The sequence below is a fragment of the Tursiops truncatus genome, chromosome 7 (assembly GCF_011762595.2).
Source record: "Tursiops truncatus isolate mTurTru1 chromosome 7, mTurTru1.mat.Y, whole genome shotgun sequence".
Taxonomy (NCBI): Eukaryota; Metazoa; Chordata; class Mammalia; order Artiodactyla; family Delphinidae; genus Tursiops; species Tursiops truncatus.
Window position 1 is genome coordinate 3,117,574 of NC_047040.1, and position 27,721 is coordinate 3,145,294.

Genomic DNA, 27,721 nt, shown 5'->3' on the forward strand with positions numbered 1-27,721 from the left:
CATGGCATCCTCATAGTTGATGCTTAGAAAGTTACTCCAATATGACTTTGTAGTGACTTTGTATGACTTTGAAGTGACTTTGTAATAAAAATAGCATGTTGATTATAGCTCAATTATCTTATAATTCTTTAAGAATTGCTAACTAGAGAACAGAACATTTCATTAACTTGAAAATCCTATGTAATCAATCACTGAGGGTAAATGAGGGTAAATAGGCGCTTACAATACCATGAATGGAACTTTAATTTCCCCTATTTCTCCTTGAGGACACAGCGGGTTTGCTGGACCAGTTATACATCTAATTCAAAAGTGTGCGATCTGATGGAAGTGCAGAAAGTTATTAACAATCAGTGTGGCTACTTTGAATACTTAAGTTTCCTGCAGGGCATAAGTACCTGGTATTTAAAACTGGAAATTTCCAAGATAATATAACTTAATGGATTAATATCTGTTAAGGTTACCAAGGCAATAAAAACCTATCTTTCTTTTTGCCAATAGATTAAGTAAATGTCGCCAATACTTTATTTCTGCCTAACAATCCTATACAAACACGTGTCTTCCCCAGCTACTGTCAGCTGTCGGGAGAAATAAACCCCAGATCTGGCCAAAGGGGGCTGCAAGTGTAAGCTCCACATAAAGGGGTAATTCACCCCCAGAAGGGCTGCAAACAGGTTAAGTCCACCGCACTCAGAGCAGGTGTTCGGTGGGGAAGAGGCGCGCGTGCGTGCTGAGGGGCCGTGGCGGGGGGGTGGGCGGTTAGGCAGAGCGGGGTGGGGGGGAATGGGCGGAGTGGGCAGAAGCGGGCAAGGGGCTGTGGGAAGCACACGCACCCGGTAACTCCCAGCCGGCCGGGCAGCGCCGTACATATAGGAGGGCTGGAGGATGAAAGCAAATGGCAGGTTTTTAAACCCTTGAAAAAACAGCAACAAGTAATAGTGACAAGGTAATTATGATGCTTTTGGTGATCATGACAGCCAAGTTATTGTACAACTGTTATAAGGAAAAGAAGTCCACAAAGGCACTATGCCTTCAATAACTCTGATAGATGGAAATCCACATTTACAAGGAAAATAAACATGAGATGATTTCTAACTTTAAAAATAGTGAACTTCCCCAGAACCTCTGAAATATGGCTATTTTCTGGGCCTCTCTTTTCAGGCACTCCTAGAAGAAAGGGTCGGGGAGCGAGACAGAATGGTGACAACGTCAACGACACCAGCAAGAGCCCAAACCCACGACTCAAAATCCCAGGTGAAGAAAGCACTTGGGGGTGTTAATACACAGGAACAGTGCGGCAGGAAGAGCCTGTTTGCTTCTATCAGAGGATCCCAGCGACAGTCTCCAAGATACAAAGGAGCTGTAGACGGGCTGCAGCTGCCCAGGGCTGGCACGTCTCTGGCACAGGGGACACACCCGAACAGAGACAGAGCCTGTGCGGGGTGTGCTGGAACACAAGGGCAGCTCGCTCGTGTGACCTGAGCCTCACCTCCAAAGAGCATCATAACCTGTTTACCGGCAGAGGCCATGGAGAGCCCAGGGCAGGGGGCCCACGAGCTGGTCGGGGAACATGCAGGAACAGGGATGAATCACTCAGCAACGCCAAGGAACACGACAATGCAGGGAGATGGCAGTTCAACCTCCATAACGTGATGTGGTCTTGGAGCTCGGCCTCTGACCTCCTCCTACGAGAGCAGGACTCCTATACCTGGAGCTAAAAAGGCCAAGCACCTCGGGGACGGCCTTGTATAAACAGGAAACACAGCGGAGAACGCCGTTCTCCCCACTTTCCAAGACGGAGGAGTTAGATTATGCACAAAAGCCTTCCAAATTGCTTCCTGGATACATTTACAGGAGAAAAAAATGTGTTTTTAAAAAACAAAGGAAACCCCAAATGGGGAACAATTGCTGGAAAAGGAGGAGAGACCCAAGAGACCAATTTCTTGGACTTGAGCTTTTGAAAGTATACATTTAATAGAGCCTCCTTTTTCCTAAACTCCTTTTTTAAAAAAATTATAAGGTCTTAAATTATTTTTGATTTGCTTTAAAAGGATGAGGAAAGTCTTAGCCAGTTAGTCAAGCCAATTGAAACATCTACTAAGCTTTGCTCTTTGGACTTCACATGGAAGAGGTTGAAGTATCCACGTCCATTTAATCAGCAATTCAAGTGACAACAGAAGGAAAGAAGAGGGAAGAACGATGTGAAAAGGAGGAGGACAGACCCGGTTTCCATTCTGGGCAGACACGGGTCTGGGAGCAAGGCCACGACTGAGAAGCCCGAAGTCGGAGCAGGAAAGTCCCTGTAATCAGAGAAAACGGGCCGGAGGGGAAAAAGGCTCACAGCTTTATTTCATCTCAAAGGCATCATCAATTCACACGAAATTGACTTCTGCAACAAGATGGGTAAAGGACATGCACTTGCAGGGAAGAGAGAATGAGGGGAAGGCAATAAGGCAGTCCAGTTAACTGACAGAACTATTACCTGGGACTAAATGAGGACTTGAGAGTCTACACACAGGCAAAAACAGGTTTCATTAATTTGAACTGATAGCAAGGTCAGTGGGATTTTGAAGGTCTCTCTAAAGCAAATTCTAATTTTTACAGTTTGGTGGGAAAAACTCAAAATCAGGAATTTGCAGAGATAGTAACCTCTATTCTACGTAATAAAATATTTCATTGGAGATGATCTTGGGCTTGGTTAGGTATTTACACAATGCGCATGTGTTCAGGATTCATAGAAGACATGATAGATTCAGTGGGACATTTCTGAGACCAACAGTCTATACGAGATTTCTGGGGAATACTACTATATAAATTAGCGGTTTCCCCAAATACAATGTCCTATCCACATTAAAGGACCCTTGAAGAGGAGGCTAGCTGTTTCAGATTTCCATGTCAGCAGTATTCTACTGATTACGCAAACCCAGGGCAGCCCTTGAAGGGGATGAAGTAGTTCTGTTCAGGTAACTTGGTGGCACGCTAAGACATCTCCCCATCCTTTCGAGATCCCGTAACTTGTGCCTATTGTTCCTATGCCTCGGATCAGGTGCACCAGAATGACCTGAGGGGCAGGCAAGTGGAATCCTGGGGTGCGCAGGGAGAAAGTTTCTAATATTTTAACACAAACCCTGAAACTTGTTCCAGTGGTTGGGAGAATGCCCTGGGTAGAAGCCATTTTGTCAATTAATTTTGGTGAATAATTCACATCCAAGTATTAGATAACTAACACCATGTTCTATTTTACAGAAAGTATCTAAGCTTGGAAGTAAAGTTTTCTGAATGACGAAGTGCTCTTTTCAACAGCAAAATCTCCCGCTGAATTAAGAAAATGCACACAATACACAAAAAACTCAAGGTGTCAAAACCCACCAATCCTTTGGTGCTTACAGTTGATTTTATATTGTCAGAGTTCACATACTAGGGGAAGGAAGGGTTGGAGTATTTATTATTATGGGGGGCAGCGGTGGGGGTTTGGGGCGTGGGCAAGCTGATGGAGAGAGGGAGAAGCTGCGGCAGTGTCTGGAACGCCCCCTTCCGCCCTCCCCACGCAGCAGGAGTAGAAAGTTGGGGGCGGGGCTGAGGCACGACAGGGGTGAGGACGACGGAAGGACTAGGGTTAGACTACTGTGGCTCTACCTGGCTAGTTTCTATTTATTTTCTTTTCCCCTACGTATTCTTTAAGATTCAGTTGACATTCTTTGTTAAGACACTTCCTGGCAAAATCAGTTTCTGCACTAGTGCGAGGGGCAGGGGGCCGGGGGCGGGGGGGGGGGGGGTCTGTCTTCTGTTTTACAAGTAAATGCTTCCGGAGGACCTAACTCACCTGCTTGTCTCTGTGACTTCCCTACCTAAACTAGTTCCCTTATGTTTGCTGAGTGAATACAAATCTCACCTAGGTAGGATGAACAAGCCTTACCTATTAGGGCTCTTAAATAATTGAGAAATATTCGCCTATCAAGATTGGTGTATGTTCTTAAAGTACGGGAAGGAATGTTATTGTGTGGCCGTTTGGATTTGATTTGATTTTCATTCCAAGTCTATTCCATCCTTGTGAAATTGCCCCAAGTATGCATGTACCCTGCAAAGTAATTCTGCTTTCAAGAATTCTCAAGGGAAGAATTTCAGGGCTTTCTTCTTTCCCTTTTGATTAATTCCAACTACTACACAGCCACATACCTTCTTTCACCGTGCCTAACTCAACCCCACAATCTGCATTCAAACATTTGAATCTGAATTCAAATGCAAGAGAGTGGGCTAAATCCGAATTAAATATATCATGTTAATTACCACCCCAAAATGGACTTTAACAGTTATCCAAAGGAAACTTCATAAAATAGACATTCAAAGAGAAAAGAGAGTGGAATTTACACATATGGGATTGCATGCTACAAAACCTGTAGTTTCTGCAGAGAGGATGTGAAAGATTTAAATGGAAACCAACCAAGGTGTCCTCTCTGGATGACGACAAAGTAGAGAATCTGCTGTCACCGCTGTAGCTGGAATTCTGAGCAGCAAAGAAGACAAGGTAAGTGATGAGCACTTCCCTCCTCTCCCCAAAGCACCACCCGGTCAAAAGGCAAATATGGAATGACACAACCAAACCAGTATTAGTACTCCAGGAACGCAGAGGCAGCTAGAGAACTGATACCCGCTACTACAGCAGAAAATCTTAACCACTAGGGGTTCTAAGCTGTGTTTTACTTTTCAGTGTTTATATCTCAGTGAGGTCGTGTGATTTAACTATTATCATTACTTAACTATTTATATTTAAATTTAGCTATTATTATCTGTAATTCCTTATTAAGTCTCATGATGGACCATCTATAACCTTAGTCTAGACTTTCCATATGACATCTCTTCTTAGGTAACTAAAATTCCATGTACTGCACGATTTTCACTCTTTCCTCAGCCCAGCACGTCTGAGGGCTGCAGCTCAGCCCCAAGGCTCCAGGGAGGAAACAAACACCATCAGTCTTGGCCATCTCCTTCCTGCCCACAGGCTGGTACTTCTGACGTCTATGAAATTTCCCATTTCCCATCCAATTTTTCTCCAAGCCCATCCTTACACTGTTCCTGGAGTTTCCTGCTCCTATATAAGATGCTACATTAGAAGTACGTTACTTGGTCCTTCAATCATTATATGGGGTCACCCAAAAAGTTTGGGTTTTTGTGACCCGAACGAACTTTTTGGCCAACCCAGTATTTCTCGATTATTTATTAAATCAATTTTATATCCAATTTCACTCTGTGGTGAACAGTTTTATAATCAAGTTCTTTTGTATCTGATTTCTAGAGGCATTACTTACTCTAAGCTAAATCATAAGGCACACTTCTACCGTTTCAACGTAAAAATCAAAGATTAAACTATATGGAGATATGTACGACGTAAAGATTGATGCCACCTTGTATGGTCACAAACACGCTGGCAACTACATGTTTGGGATGCTCTAGAGAAGGATGTAATATTGGGTAGAAGTTGGACTAAAGAACTTCTAAAGTAACTTCCAACTCTGAACTATGATTCTTTGTGATCGATATGGTGAAACTATGCATTTAGGGTGAAAAGTTACTAACTAGTCAATTTAAGCCCAACAAGCAGTGGGAAGCCATCAGAGCTCCTGTCCTATAAAGCCAGCACTAAACAGCCCTCAGGGATGCTGAGCACAGGAAGCAAAACTGTCAACATCCTATAAGAGCTGAATGGATGTCGCTTGCTTCTGTCCCCGGAGTGCTGTATGACCTTAAAGAAAAACATGACAGAGCTTGAGAAAGTCCAAAGGCTGTCAGTGCAAAAGGCAACATAGATAGGAAGACACAGCCTTTAAACTGGGAAGATTTTTTAGTTTGGAATGAGAAAAGCTGAGCTGCAACAGAAGTGTATGCAATCCTGCATAGGAACAAGAAGGTAAAACCTGACTGGCCAGTTTCAGAACGCTAAGGGGGTGTCCCGTTACCGCTTTGAACCCTGAAAACATAATTTAAACGTATATATGATATTGCTTAATATAATTACAGCAAATGAAAAGAAATACTGTTTTATACAGCTAGTAAAATGTATTCCTACAAGAAAATAAATGAAGCAAATGCAGGAACAGGAAGATTTTAGATAATTTAATGTATAAGAGATCTGCGGCAGGTCAAGAAACTGAATTAAAATGTATCTGGTTTAACCACCTGAAATCCCCAATGACTTCCTTGGTAAACCGAGACCTCCCCCACTTCTTACTGGCTGCCCTGCTATTGGTTCATTTCTTCCTCTCCCCCCCCCCCCCCCACAGCATCCCTCAGCTCGTCTTCTGCTTCCTTCCCTGGAGCTATGAGTACTGCGAGCATCTCAGTGGTCAGCAAAACACAGGCTCTAGGGTGTGTGTCGTTGAAATTACGAATGAGAGAGGTGGGCAACAGTGGAAATGTTGAATTTAAGTATGTTTGAGAGTGGAATACACTTCATATGCACATTACACACATACACCCAGGGCAATAAAATAATGAAGGAGCTAGTACTTAATTCGACCTTTTAATACCTAAGAGATTCCTTTCAATGTCGATCTCTTACCTTAACACTTAGAATGTTAGAAGACGAACAGTCTAACATTGCTAACCAACTGAAAAACATTAGCTTTCATTCTATCATGCACACACACACAGAACTACTATAACAGAAAATAACCAAAGAAGCTAAATTTAGCGATATTTTAGAAAAGCTTTGCAGCAACCTGTTTGAATTTTGTGTCACGCAAATTTACTAACCCTGCCAGATCTTCTATTCAGGGACTGGGATCCGTATAATTCTCCATCATAACCATTTGTCTGTTTCAGCGAAGAAAAGGAGAAAAACGGACATCAGTATACAAAGGCAGACACAGGTACAGATGAGCAGGGAAGAATTAGCCAGGTACAAAGTGAGTTTTTGGAGTGGAGCGGATGGACACGGCCAAGGTAGCACACATCCCGGCAGGCCCCCCGCTGCCTCCACGCTCCTGATCTGCTCGACTACACCTCAGGAGAAACCAGCCCCGTCGGCGGATCACAGTGTCACTGTGACTACGGGGCACTCACTCGGGGACAGGAGGAAATGCCAAGTCCCCATGGAGTGAGGCGCATGGGCCTGGGTGCACTTGATTTCCTCGGCAGTTTTTGGTTCCAGTTTTGTGCTGATGATGCGGGAATCCCAGCCTGTGAGGAGCCTGGATGTCAGGCAACGTGGGCTGATGACTTCCACCTGAGTCAATTCGTCTTGCGTTCTTGGTTCAGCATGAAGTCCTTAAAAACCACGGCTCATCATGAAGCTGTATTCAGAAGATTCAGAGAGAGCTTCTACTCAATTTATAATTAAATGCAAACGTTCATCATGGAAAAAATGTCTATCGTGGCAGGACATCCTCTCTATCAGTTTTTCATTCATCCAGTCCTCCTACTTTATTTTTCAAAGTGAAATCTGAGCACATATTTTATGAGTTCATAATTTGTTCTCCAGAAAAAAAGAGAATGATTAAGTTAAGCATATGCTTGTCTTCCTTCTCTTCCCAATTCCCAGCCAAAGCTCGGGCTCTAGAACTGCTCTCATTCATCTATAAGGAAATTTCCGCTGATTCAAGATAAGAGCCGCCAAGTGTCAGGGACATGACCAGCTCCTGAGACAGAAAAAGGAGGAGCAGTCCCCACAACTGCTAAAAATGGAAGGAGATGCCAGGGATCGTGGACCTGAGTCCAGATTCCAAGCAGAAGCTTTGTCATATGACTTTGGGCAAGTTAATTTAATCCACTGGAACCTCTCTACCTCCTTGGCTGTGAAAACGTGCATGGTAATAAATACTTTACAAGGCCATTGTGAGGATTAAAGCTGCTTAGAATGGGTGCCCAGATCAGTGCTGACTGTATGGTTAAGTGCTTGGTACCGAGGAAGGACAGGATACGTTTCCTTGTTAAAAGTTCGGGGGAGGGGAGACGGTTCAGCACGTATTATGCAGCTGTGACGTCGATGAAGAATACATATATGGATTTCCGGGCAGATTATAAATCCAGATTCATGAAACCCTGACTATAAAACTGTGTACTTACTTGTGTTACAATTCAAAAGCAAGTCTATTCGAAGTTTCTAAATGAAAAAGAGTATGTAGAAATCCTTCAAAATTAAAATTTAAAACTATGGGTATATTAAAACATTTCTGAAATAAATTTGCTAGTAAAAAAACCTTTGGAGATTGGCAGGAATTTTTATTCAGTCTAATTTCCTTTTTTTCTCTCTCGAGAGAAATAATCTTGCATGTCAAGGACTCGTCTATCTCAGACCTCAGTCTTATTCCTTTGATATCTGTTTAGAAGCTAGTTTCTGGAAAAAATTAATATTGAAGGCTAACGTCAATCAATTTTAGACGACTTTCCCCTTGCTAATAAATAAGGAAGAAAAATGTATTACATATATAAAGCCTCTGGCTTTCCACTGTTGCTTATAAAATACATACTGCTGTAGATGGATTTCTCCTTTTTGATCTTCTCATTCTCTCATTTAGCCTGCAGCGTAAAGCAGAGGGTGGGTGAAGGTTGGGAGAGCAAAGGCCCTCCTTCAGTTGTCCCCTTCTCTTCTGGCCTTCCATGAAAATGCAGGAAAAACCCTTCTTTTGAAGGCTTTGTGGAACCACACTTTTCTGTTGTAATGAAACTGTCATAGAGAACGTATCCCTACAACGTACTCCCAAATGTATAGACCTCACCAACAACATCTCTGTAGTGAGAAGTACTGTGACCTTCTTAAATAACACACCAACTTTCTCCTCTTGGGTAGTTTTTCTGTGTTGAATTCAGATGGGTGGAGCTGTTTTTAGTGGCATAAGAGGGTAATAAGGAGAGTTGAAAATTAACTGTAACAACATTAGAGTAAAAAGTCCACAGAAGGCATATATCACCTTCATCTTAAGTCAGGTCTCGGATGTTCACCCAGCTTTGTTTTACAGAATTGTTTTTCAACACTCCTCAGACCACCTGCATCCTGGTCACGGGGCGTGCTTCCCATCCCAGGACATCGGAATACCCGGAGGCCCGGGAATATGCATTTTAACAAGTTCCCCAGGTGAATCTTACATATAGTGACACTGAGAAGCACTGCTCTAAGACAGAACAAAATAAAGACATTCACCAATCAGCATTTTCTAAAAGAGGATAAGTCAGATACAAGAATAAATGTCCCATCAAAACCTATTATTCTAATGGTAACGTGATTAGTCAGAATGCTAACGACTCCATGCAGTGCTGTCGAAGCACAACCAACTTCATGCGTGACCATGCGAAACGCAACTGTTATTATTTTCATGAATGGTTTTAGGTATTCTTCTACTGAGTCAAAAGACAGAGCACCTTCAAGGGCGTTAGAGATGGGAAACAAAATAAGCAAGGCAAAATCACAGCTTTGAAGTGCAATCCTTGATGCACTCAATCTAGTTTTAAAGGGGAGGACAGCAGCCTCACCGGGAGACTCCGGGGACAAGCGTGCTGTGCCGATGTATGGTCCTGTTAATTGTCATCTTAAGGGTAAAAATATATTTTAAAAACCGGAGTTTGCTGGCTATTTTTTCAATGCAATGGAATGAATGAAGCACAAAATCCTTTTGGAAAAAGCCCTTCAAGTGAAGAAGTGTATGATCTGCTATAATAATTTCAGTGCTGAGTCACTTTAATGCTGAGTGTGATTAATGCTGGTGAGATTACATTTTTCTTCCTTTTAGTGTAATTTAAGCTTACAGGTTTTCAGAAAGCATAAGGCGATCAAACTCTTCTAGATGGATGTAAGAAGGGAAATTCTGAATTTAAATCTAAAGGCTTCGTTTTTGTTACTGGATTTGGGGTCTTTCTCAAAGAGCACTTTCTGGCCAAAGAGCCATCTGGGACATTTAATTTGAAAGGATACAGATTAGAAAACAATCAATTTTTCATTAGATAAAATGACTTTAAATTCAATCTTTTAAAGGAAATGTAGAGGCTTGGGAATTCTTGATCTGACTTGAGTTCCCTGAAGAAGACCCATCCTTCCCATCTGGTGTCTGCAGCTGCTACCCCAAAGCCTGGCAGACAGCGGTGCTCACAGGCCGCCGGGTGCGGGAGATGGTCAAGCACCCACACCTGGGTTCCAGACCCACCCATGAGGGTCAGAGCTGTACCCAGGAGGCTCTGGGAAGAAGAGAGCTCACTGTGGTGTGTGCACCTGCCCTCCGGCCCTCAGTCCCCAGGTAAGAACAGGTGCGTGGCATGTGTCTTTTAAAACAAAGGTGTACAAATGCTCATGAGATTACTGGAAACGCCACAGGTTATTATCTCCCACACAACACTATTAGGATCAGGCCACATGTTCGTCTCACCCAAGCGTAGGGACCCCCGTACTCCAAGTCAGGCTGCGACTGTCAGAGGTGGGATGGAAGAGAAAAACAACACAAAAGAGTTGCCCAAAATCAATTAAAAAGCTACCTAAGGCATAACACAAACATAAAACAAAAAACAGGCAATCTTGAAAATCTTAATGAAATTCAACTATTTTCATGACTTCTAGAATCTCGTATGTATTTACAAACGCAATTACATTAGCATTACCATAAAATCCATTAGCATTAAATGAAACTTCCGTGGCAGCTGTTGCCCTAATTCATGGAATCTGAAGCAGTCTGAGCAATCCTTTCTCCTCCTCTACCTAAAGCATTCTATTTACATTAGGCAAAAGGTCAACAGATGTGTCACTCTCAATTTTTAAGTAGAGAAAATTAAGTACTTATGATATCTAAATCTAGGTTTTCTGAGAATGTCCATACAAAACGCTAGAAAAAAAAATTTCTTCCATTTTTAAGGGTTTATCATCACTGTCAGTGGAGTGAAGAAGGCCTGTATTTTGAGAAAGTCAAGAGATAAAAGATAGGGTCTTTGGGCTTCCCTGGTGGCACAGTGGTTGAGAGTCCGCCTGCCGATGCAGGGGACGCGGGTTCGTGCCCCGGTCCGGGAGGATCCCACATGCCGCGGAGCGGCTGGGCCCGTGAGCCATGGCCGCTGAGCCTGCGCGTCCGGAGCCTGTGCTCCGCAACGGGAGAGGCCACAACAGTGAGAGGCCCGCGTACGTAAAAAAAAAAAAAAAAAAAAAAGATAGGGTCTTTGAACTTTGCAAACGGAAGATTTCCAAATATTAAAATATGAAAAACAGTAGAAACTGGCCCTACGCATTGAAGGCCTGAGATGAGCCCCCCTGGCGGGGGAGGCGCAGTGGGGAACCCTGCCCGCCCACCAACCAGGAGAGGCCAGTTCCGGGCCCCCGACGGGCTTTGGGATTGATGCTGTCACAGCACCCTGGCCCTGAGCAGGCCCCCTCGCTGCTCTGGGCTTGTTCTGTGTCTGTAAAAATTAGAAGGTTTGACTCTTATCCCCAGGATCCAAGTTCTCAAGGTCTGTGATTTTTAACGAGAGTTATTTCTTTAGATCAAGTGCGTCACAGGAAAGAGCGGGGGAGCACTCCACCCGGCTAGCGACGAAAACCCATCCACTGCTGACTTTCCACCTTCCCCCCATCTCTTACTTAGCACCCTAATTGTGGAGCTCCTCCATAAACTTTTATATCCTAAAACAAATAGGCTTGTATCTTGGCAAAGAATGGTGTCCAGCACAGAAATTTAGCTCATTTCTGGTTAAAATCGTTGAAAATGAAATAAATGCTATAAACACCCAAACAACCACTAATAATACAATAGTTTTAAGCTTTTTGGGATCAGCTCTGAGAATCTTAAGAAAGTGACAGATTATTTTCCCAGAAAAATGCAAGTACAAACAAAACCTTGAATACAATTTCAAGGAGGATCGCAGATGGAAAATGCTATTTTATTTTATTTTATTTATTTATTTTTTTGCGGTACGGGGGCCTCTCACTGTTGTGGCCTCTCCCGTTGCGGAGCACAGGCTCCGGACGCGCAGGCTGAGCGGCCATGGCTCACGGGCCCAGCCGCTCCGCGGCATGTGGGGTCTTCCCGGACCGGGGCACAAACCCATGTCCCCTGCATCGGCAGGCGGACTCCCAACCACTGCGCCACCAGGGAAGCCCGGAAAATGCTGTTTTGAAAGAGAGTTTGGGTTCTTTCTGCATCTCTCCTATTCTCCCTTGAGCCCAAAACAGTCAGGTTTTGCCCTCAATATTTCCATCAAAAGTGCCCTTGTCAAGCTCACCAACGTCTTGGCCAGTGGTCATGTGAGTCCTGTGCTCACATGATCACGCCCCTTCTCCTTGAAAAGGTATCTTCTTCATTTGGTTTCAAGGACCCGACCTTCTCCTGCACCTGCTGGACAGCTGTAATTTCTGACCCTTGTCTACAGATTCTGCAAACTGAGTTTTGCATTGATAATGTTTAGGTTACATAAATCTTACTTCCTCTCGTGTGAATCATGTCAGAGGGTATGTGAGGAAGTTACAACTACGTGGCTAAGGAGAAAGTTTCAAATAGCAAGGAAGCCCTTTAACTGACTTCACCTGTGAACCGTAACTTTCTGGCAAAACCACGATGGACATGCCTTTGGCAGCTTCAGGCCAATGACAGTTGTTGACAGCAAAGCAACAGTGTACAGCCATCCTTCGGTATCTGCGGGGGGTTGGTTCCAGGACGCCCCCAGATACCAGAATCTGCAGATGCTCCAGTCCCTTATATAAAATGGCGTAGTATTTGCATATAACCTATGCACGCCCTCCTGTACACATTCAGTCATCTCCAGATTAGCTGTAACACCTAATACAACGTAAATGCTACATGAATAGTGTGGAATTTTCCCCTCTGAATATTTTTAATCCGTGATTGGTTGAATCATGCAGAACCTTGGGTATATGGAAGGCTGACTGTATCACCTTTATAGTTTATTGTTATAAACAGCTAAATTAAATGTACATTTGGTGCGTGTATAAGAAGGCTAGGAGTTACATCACAACTTAATTGCCACGGTGATTAAAAACAAGGCTTCTGCCCCATACAGTCCTTCCGTAAAATGGAGTGGCTGCGTCGAGACCGAATTATTACCAGCAGAGAGATGCAGCTTTAATCCAGGGGTAAACTAACCTGACACGCTCAGATTAATTCACTGACTTAAAGGACTAAGCAAAACACGTTTTTCTCTACTTCACTTCCCAAAGCATGCCTTGTTTTCAAGTATAGTTATGAAGATTTTTGGAATGTTTAAGGAAAAATGTGTATTTGTGTTTCTCAACCATCAGGCTGTCAGTGATGAAGAGATTTCATTATAGTTGATGAAAGGAAAGGCTCCTGAGACCTCAGGCTGGACGGATTCAATGGGCCCCGGTGTTCCACCGGCAGCCTACAGCAGCTTTCAAGGAGCTATGGGAAACATCACTGAATAATAGTTCCTTTAACTTGTAGTTACTTTAACTGAGATTCCAGTTTGCTGGGGAGCTTGTGCACTTCCATTAGGACAGAATGAGCCTTCGTGCTGCCCTTCACCACACTAGCAATGAGGCAACTTACTCTAAATGGGGCAGTTTTGTGATGTGGACCAACACGAAGAAAGGAGGACTTCCACTCTGGGGAGAAAGACACAACAAAACTGCTTACGCTTATCACTAATCTCTCTACATCACAAAGAGACATCCCACCATTGAACAGAGGCTACAGGGATAATGAACAAGAACTTCGAACGCAGGGATGGAAGGGCCAGGAGCGTGGACACAGACTGTACCATGCAAACTCAACCATCTGGTTACTGACCCTCAGACTTCCGCGGCTACCCGCTGACACGCGATCATCTTCATCAGACGCCTAGTAAAAAGAAAGGATGAAAACAACCATGAGGTGATGACGTAACAGACACAGAGAAACCAGTGACCAGCTCTGAGGGAAGCGGCTGACCCGACACATGGCGGGGGGCAGATCAGGCCCCTGTGAAAATCTCAGTGCACGTGAGCCTGGGTTTTCGCCAAAAGGGCTTTGTTTGTGCACCTCTGCTTAACAGAAGACTGTTTCTGGATAACACGACTTTAACTTCACTACAGTGATGCTGTTCACTTCGCTGGTAACCTACAAACATGTAGCTTAATGCATATTACTCTGCAAATTATTCATGGGTATTTAATAGCGAAAAAAGCACTAAAACTGTCATGAAACTCAGAAAATTTTCAAACACTCACTCTCGCCTCACCGAAGTCAGGTCACAATGCTAAAGGCTGAGTTCACAGTCTTTGTTTAGGTAACAGTATCAGTGTTAGTTAATTTCTTTCATAAGAATCATTAAGATATAGACATAGATACAGATCTATAGATAGGTGTATATACATACAGACAGATGGATAGAGAGACAATTTATGTATTTCAGCCATTAAAACTGCAAATCAGACTTCAGTCAAAACGCCGAGGTAACGAATGAACACAGTACTAACCGACGTGTTTCTTCTGGATCTACGGGAGTAGCGCTCACTGTCTTCCTACCAAAGCAACGGAGGAAACAGCACAGAAAGGTTAGGGCAGACACAGGAGAAGGCTTAGATACTCCATAATACAGTATTTCTGATATAAATGTCAAACAAATATTTTCTTTGCTTTTGCTTAAAGGCTTCAATTAAACCACTGGGGGAAAATGTTTTCTTCTAAAAGTGGGTGGGGGGCTTAAGCACACAAAGAATCAGCATATTTCATTTTGGCTTTAAAAGCAAGTGCGTGTTGGGTGAAAATCAGGGTCTTAATTTTTTCCGAATCGAATGTGGTCCATTTAAATCAGCCTACTTTTCTTCTTACGTTCAAAACCTTACTCACTTCTCTTCAGGAATTGGAAGAGAAATCACTTTCGTAGGAGATCCAATACGGATGCCACCCCACCTACCATATTTTGTGCATTCTAAGGTGCTCCATTTTGCATTTGGACGTCTCTGAAGTTGGGGCATATCTTATCATCAAAGTTGCTCACGATTATAATTAGCAACTTTCTGTTTCTTTCTCAGTGGTATAGAGAACACTGACACATCTTTTAACTGTGTCTTACGACTTGATAAACGTACATCTCCCTGTGTCATATAAACTAGAATGATGGTTTACACATAACAGAGGTTGAAGTTAATAGTTTTTTAAATAGCGGAACTGTGTGCTCTTTATATGTCATCAACTGTTTTCTTTTATATTATACACAGATCTCTCAATGTTAGGTCATTTTATACTCCCTTAGATTATTTTATGTGTAAGGGACACCTAATAGGACAGTTCCATACTGGTCAGGTTCTCAAATGCTACAGGTACGTGATGATGTCCATGAGGCCAGTCAGCAAGGTGACAAGGACAGGAAGAGGTGGGGAGCACTCAGGTGGATGAATTCATGACAGGAGCCATGAAGCCGTGCTCCCTCGGGACCAGTGGACAGCTCTTGGAATCCCCCCTCTTCTAGAACCTCCCGCCAGGGGGCAAGAGTTCCCCCTGGGAGGGTCGTAAGGACAGGGGTATCGTGAGGGGCGGGCCAGCTCTTAACCGACTAAGGAGGACAGCTAAGTCGTGCCAGGAAACAGGGTGAGAAGGTAAAGGAATTTTCTCACCAGAGGACAGTGGTTTCTCAGGCACAGCAGATGAGGTTGGGGCGGGGGGTACCCAGCAGCAAAGTATAGAGGTCGGAATGGGGTGACCGGGCAGCTGACTGCAATCGTGAGTGAAGGAATTGCAGCATCACGCGTCCCCCTGGATTCCAACTAGAGCTGGCTGGACCGGATGCTCATGGGAAGGTTCTCGCGCCGGGGCCACACGCCCAGCCTGAGTGTCCCCAGTGGGGAGTCCACTGCAGAGGAGATCGGGGTCCTGGTCGGGGTGGAGACCCTCACAAACGCTGGCCTGGAAGCTCCAGGAGTCAGCTGCTACTGAACAGACCTGACACCAGCCCTGGCCAGGGCACCTTCTAACCAGGCTTCACGTGGGATGTACACAACCAGGCCAGATGCAAGCACGTCCAGCAGGAAATCACTCAGTATCAAATTAGGGTGCAACAGGGATCTAGCCATGTAATTAAACTGTGGAAGAATCCAATTACAAACCATTTACGCTTTTCAAAATCAGATTCAAGGCCTACCATCCATTGCTCGATGTCGCCCCACTTTGTATCCAGCCCATAATATTTCTACAGACAGAAGGGAAAGAAAATTAGGCAAGAAGTGCAACGGTAATCGCACAGGACACTGTTCTGACATGCATTTCCAAACTGTTGCCAAGCCTCGGGGTCAAGGTAGCATGCCAAGGCAGAGCAGGGAAGCACACGGTCAGGCTCTGACCCCCACGCGGCCTGTGAGCCTGTGAAGACAGAGCCTCCCGACCCGCTCCCTCGGGGAAGACGAGAGAGCCCAGGACGAAGCAGTCCTGGGGCGAGGGGGTGGCCTCCGTAGAGACCAGGAATTCAAACTGAGCCCAGCAGCTTTCAAGCCCCTCTGTAAAGCTGTCCATGCCTTCGGAGCAGGTGTACTGCAGGAATAAAGCACGATTTAAGAGAAGCCAAAGCCATTCCCGTGCTGCTACAACAGGAAGGAGAACGCCAGAGGAAAGGGGGAGAAATGGTGTGCTGCCCCTAGATTTCTAGTACACTTGCTCCAGCTATCTGATAGCCACGCTAAATTTAGGCCCTCGAGAATTTCTGGGCTGTGGACGTCTTTATAACATGCCACTGATGGCAAGATGACCAAGCAGGCTGTTGCAGAAGAGGTCTTGGCCCAGGGAAGAAAAGTTCTGCTTGGTGTTTTCTTTAGCCAACACCTCCATGGTTTCAGCTCGCCTGTCTAAACCGCAATGGCCCAAGTTAGAAACAGAAAAGCAGATTCAGGGTGGCTACTACTGTTACTAAATACAGCAATTCCAAATTCAGGTGGGAACCCAGGTAGACTCTCAGGTAATGGGGCTTTGCTGTCCTCCTCACTCTTCCCTCAATTTCTAATAAGAAAAGCAAGAAACAACCATCCAAACCTCCCTATCGTATGACACAGATGGGATTTTCCTCTTACACGTGAAAAGCTTATCATCAGAAGAAAAAAAGTGGATGCTAGAGTACACGACAATTTTTGAAATTGTTTTACAATGACCAAAACAGGCTGCTGCTATGTTTGGTTCAGTTTCCATTTATTTTGATGGGCGGCCAGATTTAGAATATATATATGGCTCTTTGATGGCCTTGCCCCTTTCTCCTAGAGGCGGCAGCAAGCAGAAAACTGGAAGAAGAAAAGCAGGAGGGAGAATTTAACAGTGCTTTAAAAAGTCAAACAATACAGAACCTTAATATCCGGAGCACATAAGCCAAATCTTTTTCTGTAAGTTCCTTTCCTTAGACTATAAATCGAGAAAGGAAATAAACGTAAACACTTCCTAAAGTCACGTTTTAACATCCGTTTAAGTGAAATGCAACGGCTTAAAGCTATTCTGCATTCAATTCATATTAGCCCCACTCTCACTGTCAAATTCCAGATATGAAAATTTGATGCCATCAACCCTCCTTTATCTCACGGCTTAACTGCAAAGACAGAAAGAAAAAGTGGTTTTTAAAAAGGAGGGGGCCTACAGAAATTTACAAAAAGTAAATTCCAAAAGAAGTCTGTGTTATCCGATTTTCTATTTCCATATTTCCCTTTTTGGCCAATTCTATACCCATATCACATACTGCACTCTACCTATTGCTCTTTTTAGGACAAAGATAAGAATCAGTATTTAAAGTCTTTCATCGAGTCCACAGGTGGCCTAATAAACAGCTGCTGTAACTCTACAGCTGCATCTCCACGCCATTCCATGGAGGGAGGACACCCCTGCCGACAGTAAGTGCGGTGAACGAGTAGTCCTGGTGTTAGCTGGCAGTCGACAGCACGGCACACTCTAGAAGGTGTAAGATATTGCACATGGAAACTGCTATGATTAGCCAGCGAGTCATGCAGAAGGAAGCAAAAGCCAGACGAACGCAGAAGTGCTCGACTTTCAGAAACAGCTTTGATTCCGCAGGAGAGAAACCGTGATGGATGCAGCCGATGGGCTGGAACAGAGCCTTACTGCTTCCTTTTCCGTTTCCTGAGTCTCCGTGACAAGGAAAGCCTTCCCTTCCCTTGGACACATCTTTATGATAAAAATGTGTATCTGTTTTCCCATGGAGGGCTTCCTGTGCTCCCTCTAGCTGTATTTGTATACAAATGACCATTCTGACGAAGTTCTAAGGGCATATCCCTGGTGAGTTGGTGAAAGGAAAATAGTCTTGATGCAGCACCAGATGGGAATGAATCAAAGTGGAAATGACCAGATAGGAGTCCCTTGTCTAGGTTTTAGGCAGTTATGTCCTGCTCTATCAGATACTGTGATGGTTCCCAGCCTTGTCTTTTTGTTTGTTTTTTTTCGCGGTACGCGGGCCTCTCACTGTTGTGGTCTCTCCCGTTGCGCAGCACAGGCTCCGGATGCGCAGGCTCAGCGGCCATGGCTCACGGGCCCAGCCGCTCCGCGGCATGTGGGATCCTCCCGGACCGGGGCACGAACCCGTGTCCCCTGCACCGGCAGGCGGACTCTCAACCACTGCGCCACCGGGGAAGCCCCCAGCCTTGTCTTTTACCTACGAAATCCCTACCTAGATTCTCTGTGTATGGGTTGGAGCTCTAGCTTCAATACACATTTCCAAGTGGACCCTGCAAAAACTAACGAAGTCCAAACAGATTCTGGCACCTACCTAACTGGTTTCTTAACACTCTGGGGGACAGTAGTTACGCAGAGTGAGAGAGGCAGGAAGGAAAGGCAATTTGGAACTGTAGCTGGTGAAGGAATCCAACAACAGAATTTTACATTTACTGATAGAGGGTGTTTAAGGGGTCGGCATGTTCTACCCTACGAAATTAAGTCACCTTGCTTTGATTTTCTTAGTTGCTCTCAAAGGCAAATATAGTCCTTCTTTATCTGTAAACTAAATAAATTTGTAAACACGAAGCTATTATAGGTGTCGTAAGTAACAGCAATTCATTTTGGGGAAAGACTCACTGTAAACACTTTCTGTAAGTTCTCAGGGAACCGCTTACTCCTTCCTTCGTTATTGCTGGATCAGGAGTCACTGACTTGGTTGTTCTCCTCTTTATTTTCTGTGTCTGGCCTGCTCAGTGCATTTATTTCTAAACCTCAGCTGCTTTTACAAAATACTAGGAAACAGAGAATATCGGAGATAGAAGGCAGGTGTGTTTTAAGCTGTTGGATTTTACTGTTATATCACCATTTTCTTTTTTTACTCAGATTTTAAATCAGTATGTAATAATCTCCTCATGTATGGTAATATGCCTTGATAGCTTAAACCCCTTCTAATAAAATTATATGAGAGGATAATCTTTCTTTTTAAATATCTGATTTCAAAAGGTTTTCCGAACTCTGAGGTGTGATTTTTATTTTGTCTTAGAGTTCATTTTTCTTCTTCAACGATTTTCTAATTTCTTGAGAAAAGGGAGATGGGAAAAGCTTTCAGTACACAGAAATGTGTGCTGACGGCTGCTTTGCGTGTGGGCTGAAGTGGGGACCTAAGCATTCTTGTTCAAACCGATTCATAAATAAAGCAGTAAAAGAAGCAGTAAGAACTTCGATGAGTTTTCAATCAAAGGTGTTATTTCTGAAAGGTGACCAGGTCGTTGGCAAGGGAAAAAGAGTACATGCAAATTAGAAAATAAAGAAGGAAGAGCCTACCTTTTGAACCTGATAGATCTATAGAGGAGGGCAGAAGAAATTGGGAAAGAAATATAAAATCCAGTTACAGAAGTATAAACATCAGAAAGAAAGGTTCTGTAAGTACCTAGGAATATGAATAAAAGCCATATTGGAAAAAAGGTGAAAACTGGTGAAATATGAATGAAAAAAACCTCTTGAAGCCTCATTGAAATAATCAGTAATTTCATAACAGATTTTACATTCTATTTTAGATATATTGGTGAAACACAGGCATGTCCACACAAGTCTACAAGAATCCTACTATTCTAATGCAGAAGTTTGTATAACCTGTTACCGTTAATGGGAAAAAGAACTTCATCTTCAATTTAAAATTTCTTTTCACCGTGATCAAAGTTTAACAAAAAAGTACAGAAATTTAATTGGAAAGTCAACTGGTCAAATTCACAAAGAGTGAAGAAAGAGGCTTTCACATTCGGATTCATGCAGAATACGTGGAAAATTCAACAGATACAAACAGAATACCAGGAAAATTCCAGCCAAATGGAGTGATCACTGGAATATAACTGAAAAAAAATTGAAAAGCTTATTATCATACCTTGACATATTCGTTTGCTCTAGAGCTTCCTCCTAATTTTGTAGTAATCTCTAGGTAAGACTGAGATGTCTACTCCACCCATCCGTTCATTCATTCATTCAACAAAACTTTGACTGAGTCAGGCATTGTCCAAGGCACTGCCACACCTACAAGGCTTGAGACTCGGTGCTTCTAGTCCTACGTGGGTGAGCACAGATCAATGTATTCAACACTATGACTACTGAACATTGTTCCTCCAACAGAAATGCTTATCAGGTCAGTAGCAACAAGAGATGCACTCTGACCATCATGAGATCACCTGGGCATCATACCACCATTTTTTTTTCCATTAGTGTAGGTTCTCGAACAAAGTAAAAGGTTCACTCAGATTTCCCCAAGAATATCTACATATTCTCCTGAATAAATCCATTAAAAAGGAGCTCATAATCTTTGAAACAGCCCCCAAGCACAGCTAACGTAGTCGGTTCTCACCATCCGCACGGGTGAAAAGAACCATTCTGGGGGGTGCGGTGGGCGGCTAGGAGGGCTGGGGTGCCTGGGCCATCTGGATAGATCTGCAGCCGGCTCGAGGCCCCCATGTCCTCAGGGCCTGCTGGGGCTTGATGACAGGTCTACACTCCTCCAGCACTGATGACACTCTCATGCTGGCCTTGGAGGGTCCCAGGCACTAGTGTGGCTTCAACCATGACCCATCTCTGACACCCCCCAGTGGTGCTGCCAGCTTCCTGCTCTCCTGAGCCCCCAGCGACGGTCACTGCTCTCCAGGCATTCACAGCCTACGTCTGCCTGCAGCCGAGCTGACCTCCTTGTTAAGGAAAGCCTTGGTCCTGCTCAGAAGCACCTGTGCAGAGACAGGGTGGCTCGCCGGCCGGTGCAAACAGGGATTGTGTTTCTCAATTTTTACACCAAAATATCAACCCTACTAGTTAAACACGGGTCTTCCAAAGCATATTCATTTCCACTTAATCAACAACTTAAAATGCCAGTGCCTGGGCTATCAGATTGTATAACCTCAGATTGTGGTGCTATTTCTAATAATAGGCCCGGAGATGTGATATGCAGAGGGGAGACCGAGGGATGTTGTCTGTACACCATCCTCAGTCCTAAAAGCGCGTCCCCAAACCTGCAAGCTTGTCTGTCTCCTCTCTCTAGATGTGCACGCGAACGCCCACGCGCACCCAAGGGCCCACTCGTGCCCCCTCCCCCAGCCCAGGACACGGGTCACGTCAAGAATCAGCTGGACGAACAGCTGCTGCTCCCGTGTTCTCGGTAACACTCAGTGGACACAAAGGTCCTTTCTGTGTTTATATGACAAGCCCTGAATCAGCACCAAGGAAAAAACTTGTTTTTCAAGGTGCACGTCTGCTTGCAAAACGCTAAGGACCACGTGGACCTTCCCCCGCCTTGGCGGCGAGTGGCAGCGTGCCCTCTGCCAAGGTTAATCCCAAGGGTGACACACTGACGCCGCCCTTTGTTTTCGCTGTTGGTCATACACTTGATCTGGAGGCAGAGGATGTAATGGGAAGCCTCCAAGCTTTGCAGCTTTTCCAGGTCCAGATCTGAATCCTGGCCAGCCACTCGCTCAGCTTTTGGGAAAGCTGTCTAATCAAGGTCCGTCTTCCTCGCCTGTCAATAAAACCCGGACAGACCCCTCTCCAGACTGCGGCAGCACCCAGTCCCGGCACCGCCACACGCCAGGGGCTCCAGGAGGTCCCTGCCAGGCCCCCCGCCCCACCCCAGATCTCTCTCTGACTACGAATAAAACATATGCGTATTTTATTTTAAACCTTTCAAATCCCTTTTTTGAGGAAGCAGACATACGCTTGAAATGGCAATGCGCTCCTGTCCCAAGCACACCGAATTTACGATAGCAAAACTGTCCTTTGTGTGAGTCAGTGCTCCTGGGCTCACACATCGATACAAACCAGCGGGCAGAGCCGGGGCCCTCTCCATCCTCCAGGCCTCCGCCATCTGACTCTCATCACCCATGAGGCCTTCTTGCCTGTCCTGGCTTTCCCCACCTGCAGCTTCTTCATTCAGCACCTGCACTCACCCACCGTGCTGCCCGGAGTTACTTTCTCTGCTTCCTGCCTGACTGATACGGGCCCCCCACCCAGGGTGTCATTCTGCACCCAGATAATTCCCAGCGTGGGGCTGAGCCATCAGGCACATGGCCTGATCCTGAGAAAGGTCCCTGGAAACGTGTTCCCACGTCTGAAAGCATCTCTGCGGTGGCTGAATGCTGAGGGCACCCAATTAGCAAACTGCTTTTGTGCGAGACCTTCCAAGGAACTTGAATCACGACAAAACATTTTCATCCCTGTGAACCACCCGAGTGTCTTTACCGCAAGAATAAAGAATTTCAATGCAAACTATTAGACAGAGAATGGATAAACAACAAGGAACTACATTCAATATCCTGTGATAAACCATAATGGAAAAGAATATGAAAAAATGTTTGTATATGTGTAACCAAATCACTTTGCTGTACCGCAAAAACTAACACAACACTGTAAACCAACTATACTTCAATAAAATAAATTAAAAAAAAAGAATTTCAAGATTCTAATGCCATCTACTAACCAACGACACTGTGTGTCTCACCGAGTGAGGCAAACTATGGCATTTTTAATCGGATTTCCCAGGTTTTAATCAGATTTTCTCTGCAAAGCCCGAGGTCCTTAGCAGGTACCAGACACCCCAGGGCAGGCCACGGTGCACAGGAGCTGGGCTTGAATCTCAGCTCCTGCCAGGCCAGGATACTTCAGTCCCTGTCCTGAGAGCACAGTGGGGCTCCCAGGGCCTGGTGAGGCTGCTGTGAGGGGCAGGGCTGTGCCTGGCGTGGCAGGCGGCGGGGGGACCCTCCACACGATCACCCCCTCCCCCCACCGACATCCAATGCCCATTTAATGATACCAAGATTAAATGGCCCTGACTTAGTTTCCCATCTTTGGGTAGCAACTGCGGTTTTGCGACTTGAAATATTGCAACTGAAGTGCAGGAGTTCAGCAGCAGATCACTCTGCAGAATTAAATGCAATGGGAGGGGACTTTCTTTGACTCCAAGGGGGAAAAGGGTGCTTTGCTTTGAAAGGAGGCCCTTCAAATAAATGGTTTCTTACTTAGCCGAATTCCTCTTAACTTTCATTTTCTAAATCAAGAACTTCTGCCAAAGAACTCTGTAACAGGCTGCTTTTGTTATCAACTATATATTTAATTCAATTCTGCCCATAATTAAGGCTAGAATATATTATAATTTGGAAGATAGATATGTATGTATATACAATGCAATTCATTTTGGACTTGAGTTTGTAGAAATTTTACCTTTGTGAGAGTAACTTTCTCCCACTTGTGAGACAAATGATAAAATGATTATCATTGATAACACCACCAAGAAAACCAAAGGCAGGCCCCCTGACAGGTTCAAGGTCATCTTTCCCGAGTCCAGTGGTCCAGCTCCAACAACAGAGCGGAGGGGACAGCCACAGGCCACCAGAAACACTACCAGGCGGCCACTCAGTCAAGTGTGGCAAAACCTGGAGGGGCAACAATGTATTTTGAAAAATTCTTCTTACAGCTCTTTTAAGGACTTAATATGAAAAAGACTGGGGGGTGGAGGGGAAGCAGGGGAAGCAGAGGAACGAATGAGCCTCTGCTGGAGCTGGAGAATGCAGCCTCACCTCGCAAACTGTGATGAAGCCACTGCATTAACCCCCGAGCTTCCCTGCCAGTTGGTTTCCAAAGCAGAGGGCAGGGGCTGGCAGTGTCCTACACACGGGGGCTTTGCAAGTAGCCACTGAATGGACAGGAATATTCTAAACAGACATTGATGCCAGGCAGTTTGAAAAATCAATTTGCTATTTAAAATCTCTAACTTAGGGAGTTCCCTGGCGGCCCACTGCTGGGGCCCGAGTTTGATCCCTGGTCAGGGAACTGACATCTCGCAAGCCACACGGCTCGGCTCAATCAATCAACCAATCAATCAATCAAATCTCTAACTTAAAAACCAGTCCAGGCTAAGAGAACTATTCCATTAGGTGGCCTCCAACGAGGACTCTTTATGTCAGAGTCTGGTGCCCGGCTGTTGGTTGCTGTCAGGGTGATTCCTAAAGCCCAGGTGACACTGTCTCAGACAGGTTAAGTGACAAAGGTCTACAAAACAACAACACCTGTCCCTTTTCTCCACCTTCCAGTCCAAACAAATACTTCTCCCCATAGAAGTATTTCTTCTTCACATCCCCAAGTGATGCCTAAAATACGGTCGAGGTGTGGCTGCCCCTCTGCTCGGGCCACTTCCCAACATGGCCGCCGGCGTGTTGTGTGGCCTTTCTCTCAGGGACATGTCCCCTCCATCCCCATCACTCCGGGGCCCCCGCCCTCCTGTCATCAGGACCCAGGTATGACTCTCCTAACTAACCCCCTGGGCTTGAGTTTCTAGTAACCTTCCAACAGATTCTTGGAGCCACGTGGGAGAGGTTTCCTCCTCAAGTTCAAGCCTGGCCACGCCCCTCGCCCCGAGTACACACGTCCACGCGGAGTGGCAAACCCCGCAGGGAACAACAGTGAGCACCTCGCCTCTACAGGGAACGTGACCTTGGGGACCTGGCAGAAACTGCAGTGGTTTTAGGAGAAACTGGAAATCCAGACTTTAACTGAAACCTCACAAGTTTTAAGACACCGGTTCGACTTTGAAAATTTGGCTACCTGAACCAAACCAGACTCTGAGTACGAAAATCATCCCTGGGGAAAGCAGCAGGCCGCCTCTCCAACACAATACATTCAAATCTTCAAACAAGCAGAGCCGCTGGTGGGCCTGGCACGGCTGCTCCCCAGACCCCGCGAGGCCGAGGCCCACGGGAGAAGGCGGAGACCGTGGAGAGGGACTCGCTCGTGCGCTGCGTGGGCTTCAAGGTCACAGGGAAGCCCACCCCTTGAACTGTGAGTGAAAGAGCCCTCACGCTGCCCACATGGCTTCTGGCTGCGGCTCAAGGTGGTGAACGAAAGTAGCAAACAGCATTAACAGGTGTGTAAACACATTACTGTCCACCTTCCCAGGAGGGCAGTTTCTATCCTGGTTATTTCATCCAGTGTGTATTCTGTTCTCTGTATCACACATGGGCTTCAGGCCTCATGAAACCTATGAAAAAGTGTAAAAACCACAGGGGAAGCATTTTAAACGAGACTGCTTAGCCTAAATAAATAATAACCTGTTCTGCTTTCACATTTTAATTCGGAGGATGGGCATCCTAGCTCAACAGCTAGAACCTCAAGTCCACAGCCAGCACCTCTTGGCTCCTGGCCAGAAGGCTGGGCCGGGGAGATCCACGTGGGCACGTGCTCTGTGCGCAGGCTCGTCCCAGGATCCGACAGGCTGAGTGTCCAGGATGGGCCATCTGGCCTCTGTATGCTATGCCATGCCCTGGCCTGACCTTGAACCAAAGTCACAGGCACAGGTGCCTTCAAACCGAGAGCAACAGCAGAGGGGCAGGTGCCCCCGTGCGGCCCGCTCTGCCTGGAAGGAACCCTCCCGCAAGAACCGATGAGGAGCCCCGCGTTACCTCTTTCTGCTGTCGCTCCAGCTCCTTCATCCTGATCTCTCGGGCCTCTGCTCGTGCCGCACGCTTTGCCGCCAGCCTGGCCTCCGCCTGCAACAGACCGGAGATGGCATTAGGAGACAGACCAGCGGCTCCTGTCCAGGACACGGTTAACCATGATGCTCTTGTTCAGAGGTTAATAAATAGTAACACAGACTTGTAAGCGTTAAAAGGGTCCAGGAATCACAGTCACCATAGTTACAGTAGTCACGATTGACCCCTTACTAAATGCCAGTGGGTGCTATTCTGAGGGCTTCGTGTACATTATGCCGCGGACTCCTCGTAACAGCCCTATTGGGGAGATGGTGTTACCATACCCAGCTAATAGATAAAGGAACTAGGGCACAGAGAGGGGAGGGCGCCCACGGTCACACAGCCCGTAAGTGGCAGGGCTGGGCGGTCTGCCTTCCTCTGGAGCGATGACAGATTAGTGCACGGAGCAAAGCACTAGAGCTGGACAAGACCCCAGGTCACTGGTTGAACCCCTCCCTTTACAGACCAGGAAGCAGAGGCCCGGAGACGCCACCAGACCTGTCCAAGGTCACAGGGCTGAGACTCTGCCCCTGCTTTCCAAAACTCCTGTCCAGTCACCCCTCACTATTCCCCGCTGCCCCCCAGCTGCCCCTTCAGCACCTGAGCCCTGGGAAGCCCATCTTTTCTCAAGCAAGACATCTTCCACCAGAGCAGAGTGGTTCCAGCTGTTACATTTAAACAAAACCTGGCTCCATTTAACTACCTGTCAACTTGCAGCTGATTTGCCCTATTCTACTCAAGAGCATCTAAGACGCTTGACCAGGACCAACCGACGTCGTCGGACCTGGCACCTGAGCCCTGTTTCTCATTCTACAAATCTCGAGCTTATTCACTATCGCAGGTGATACAACGGCCCAGCGAGGTGAACGGTGCAAGGGGACCAGGATCCAGGTTTTCTGGTGTCAAACAAATCCATCCTTTCCACTTAATTTTTTATGGGAATACACTTGTGATTCTTCCAACAGTTCTGACAGCTTTCGCTGTTCCCTAGGTCATCTTAAAACGGGGCCTTTGGAGACGGCCACGTGCTTCTGATGTGGTCATTGGGGCCAGCAAGCAGTGAGGTGGTCCAAATGTCCTGTTGTCCAGTTTCTTCCCAAAGGCCAGGCACCCTGTACCGCAGGCTCCCACCAGGACCGTGGCTCCTCACGTCAAGGACGTCCCTCGCCCTCACCCCACAATTACATTACACAGAACAACAAATTCGCCTTCTAAGTTCTAATCTAAGTTGAAAATTGACCACAGCTGATCTGTCAAAGATTAGCTAGCTAATGTCCTCATAAGGAATTTATTCTATAACCCTCTTTGTTCATGCGGTTTCTTTTTTTTTTTTTCTTTTTCGCGGTACGCGGGCCTCTCAACACCGCGGCCTCTCCCGCCGCGGAGCACAGGCTCCGGATGCGCAGGCTCAGCGGCCATGGCTCACGGGCCCAGCCGCTCCGCGGCACGCGGGATCCTCCTGGACCGGGGCACGAACCCATGTCCCCCGCATCGGCAGGCGGACTCCCAACCACTGCGCCACCAAGGAAGCCCCATGTGGTTTCCTTATCAACCCAAGCCCAGGTCCTTCAAATCAAGGATGTCAAAAATCACAACTGCATCAGAACTTTGATACCTCATTGTCATTTTCAATTTTCTAAACCATGTTACATTGTGTGATGAGCCACTCGCTCAGGGTCTATAAAAAGATCCAGCCAAAATGGAGGGGAGGGGAGGGGAGGGGAGGGGAAGGTTTGATAGACTGACATCTGGGTACACTGACTACCTATAGCCTCATCAACGGGCCAGCAAGAGGTCTGCATCCACGCTGAGTGCAGCTGCCCCTCCAGCCCTTCCTGGGCTCCCTGGCTGTTGGCC

The 27,721-nt window shown here is 45.9% G+C and overlaps 1 protein-coding gene across 38 annotated transcripts in view; it reads right to left on the reverse strand.

The window, feature by feature from the left end:
* Positions 1-27,721, reverse strand: part of LRRFIP1 (LRR binding FLII interacting protein 1) — a 143,839-nt gene that overhangs the window by 41,245 nt on the left and 74,873 nt on the right. For 12 of the 38 annotated variants that reach the window (XM_019923476.3, XM_073807059.1, XM_073807064.1 and 9 more), the window contains exon 2: positions 25,796-25,882. In XM_019923476.3, the coding sequence (XP_019779035.1) occupies positions 25,796-25,882 (87 nt within the window). Of the gene's footprint in view, positions 1-830; positions 876-2,219; positions 2,298-4,438; positions 4,502-6,747; positions 6,808-10,349; positions 10,389-13,727; positions 13,779-14,395; positions 14,441-16,059; positions 16,108-19,661; positions 19,680-25,795; positions 25,883-27,721 lie in introns of all 38 variants that reach the window. The other 26 variants (XR_012332902.1, XM_073807072.1, XM_073807043.1 and 23 more) reach the window with 8 other exon arrangements.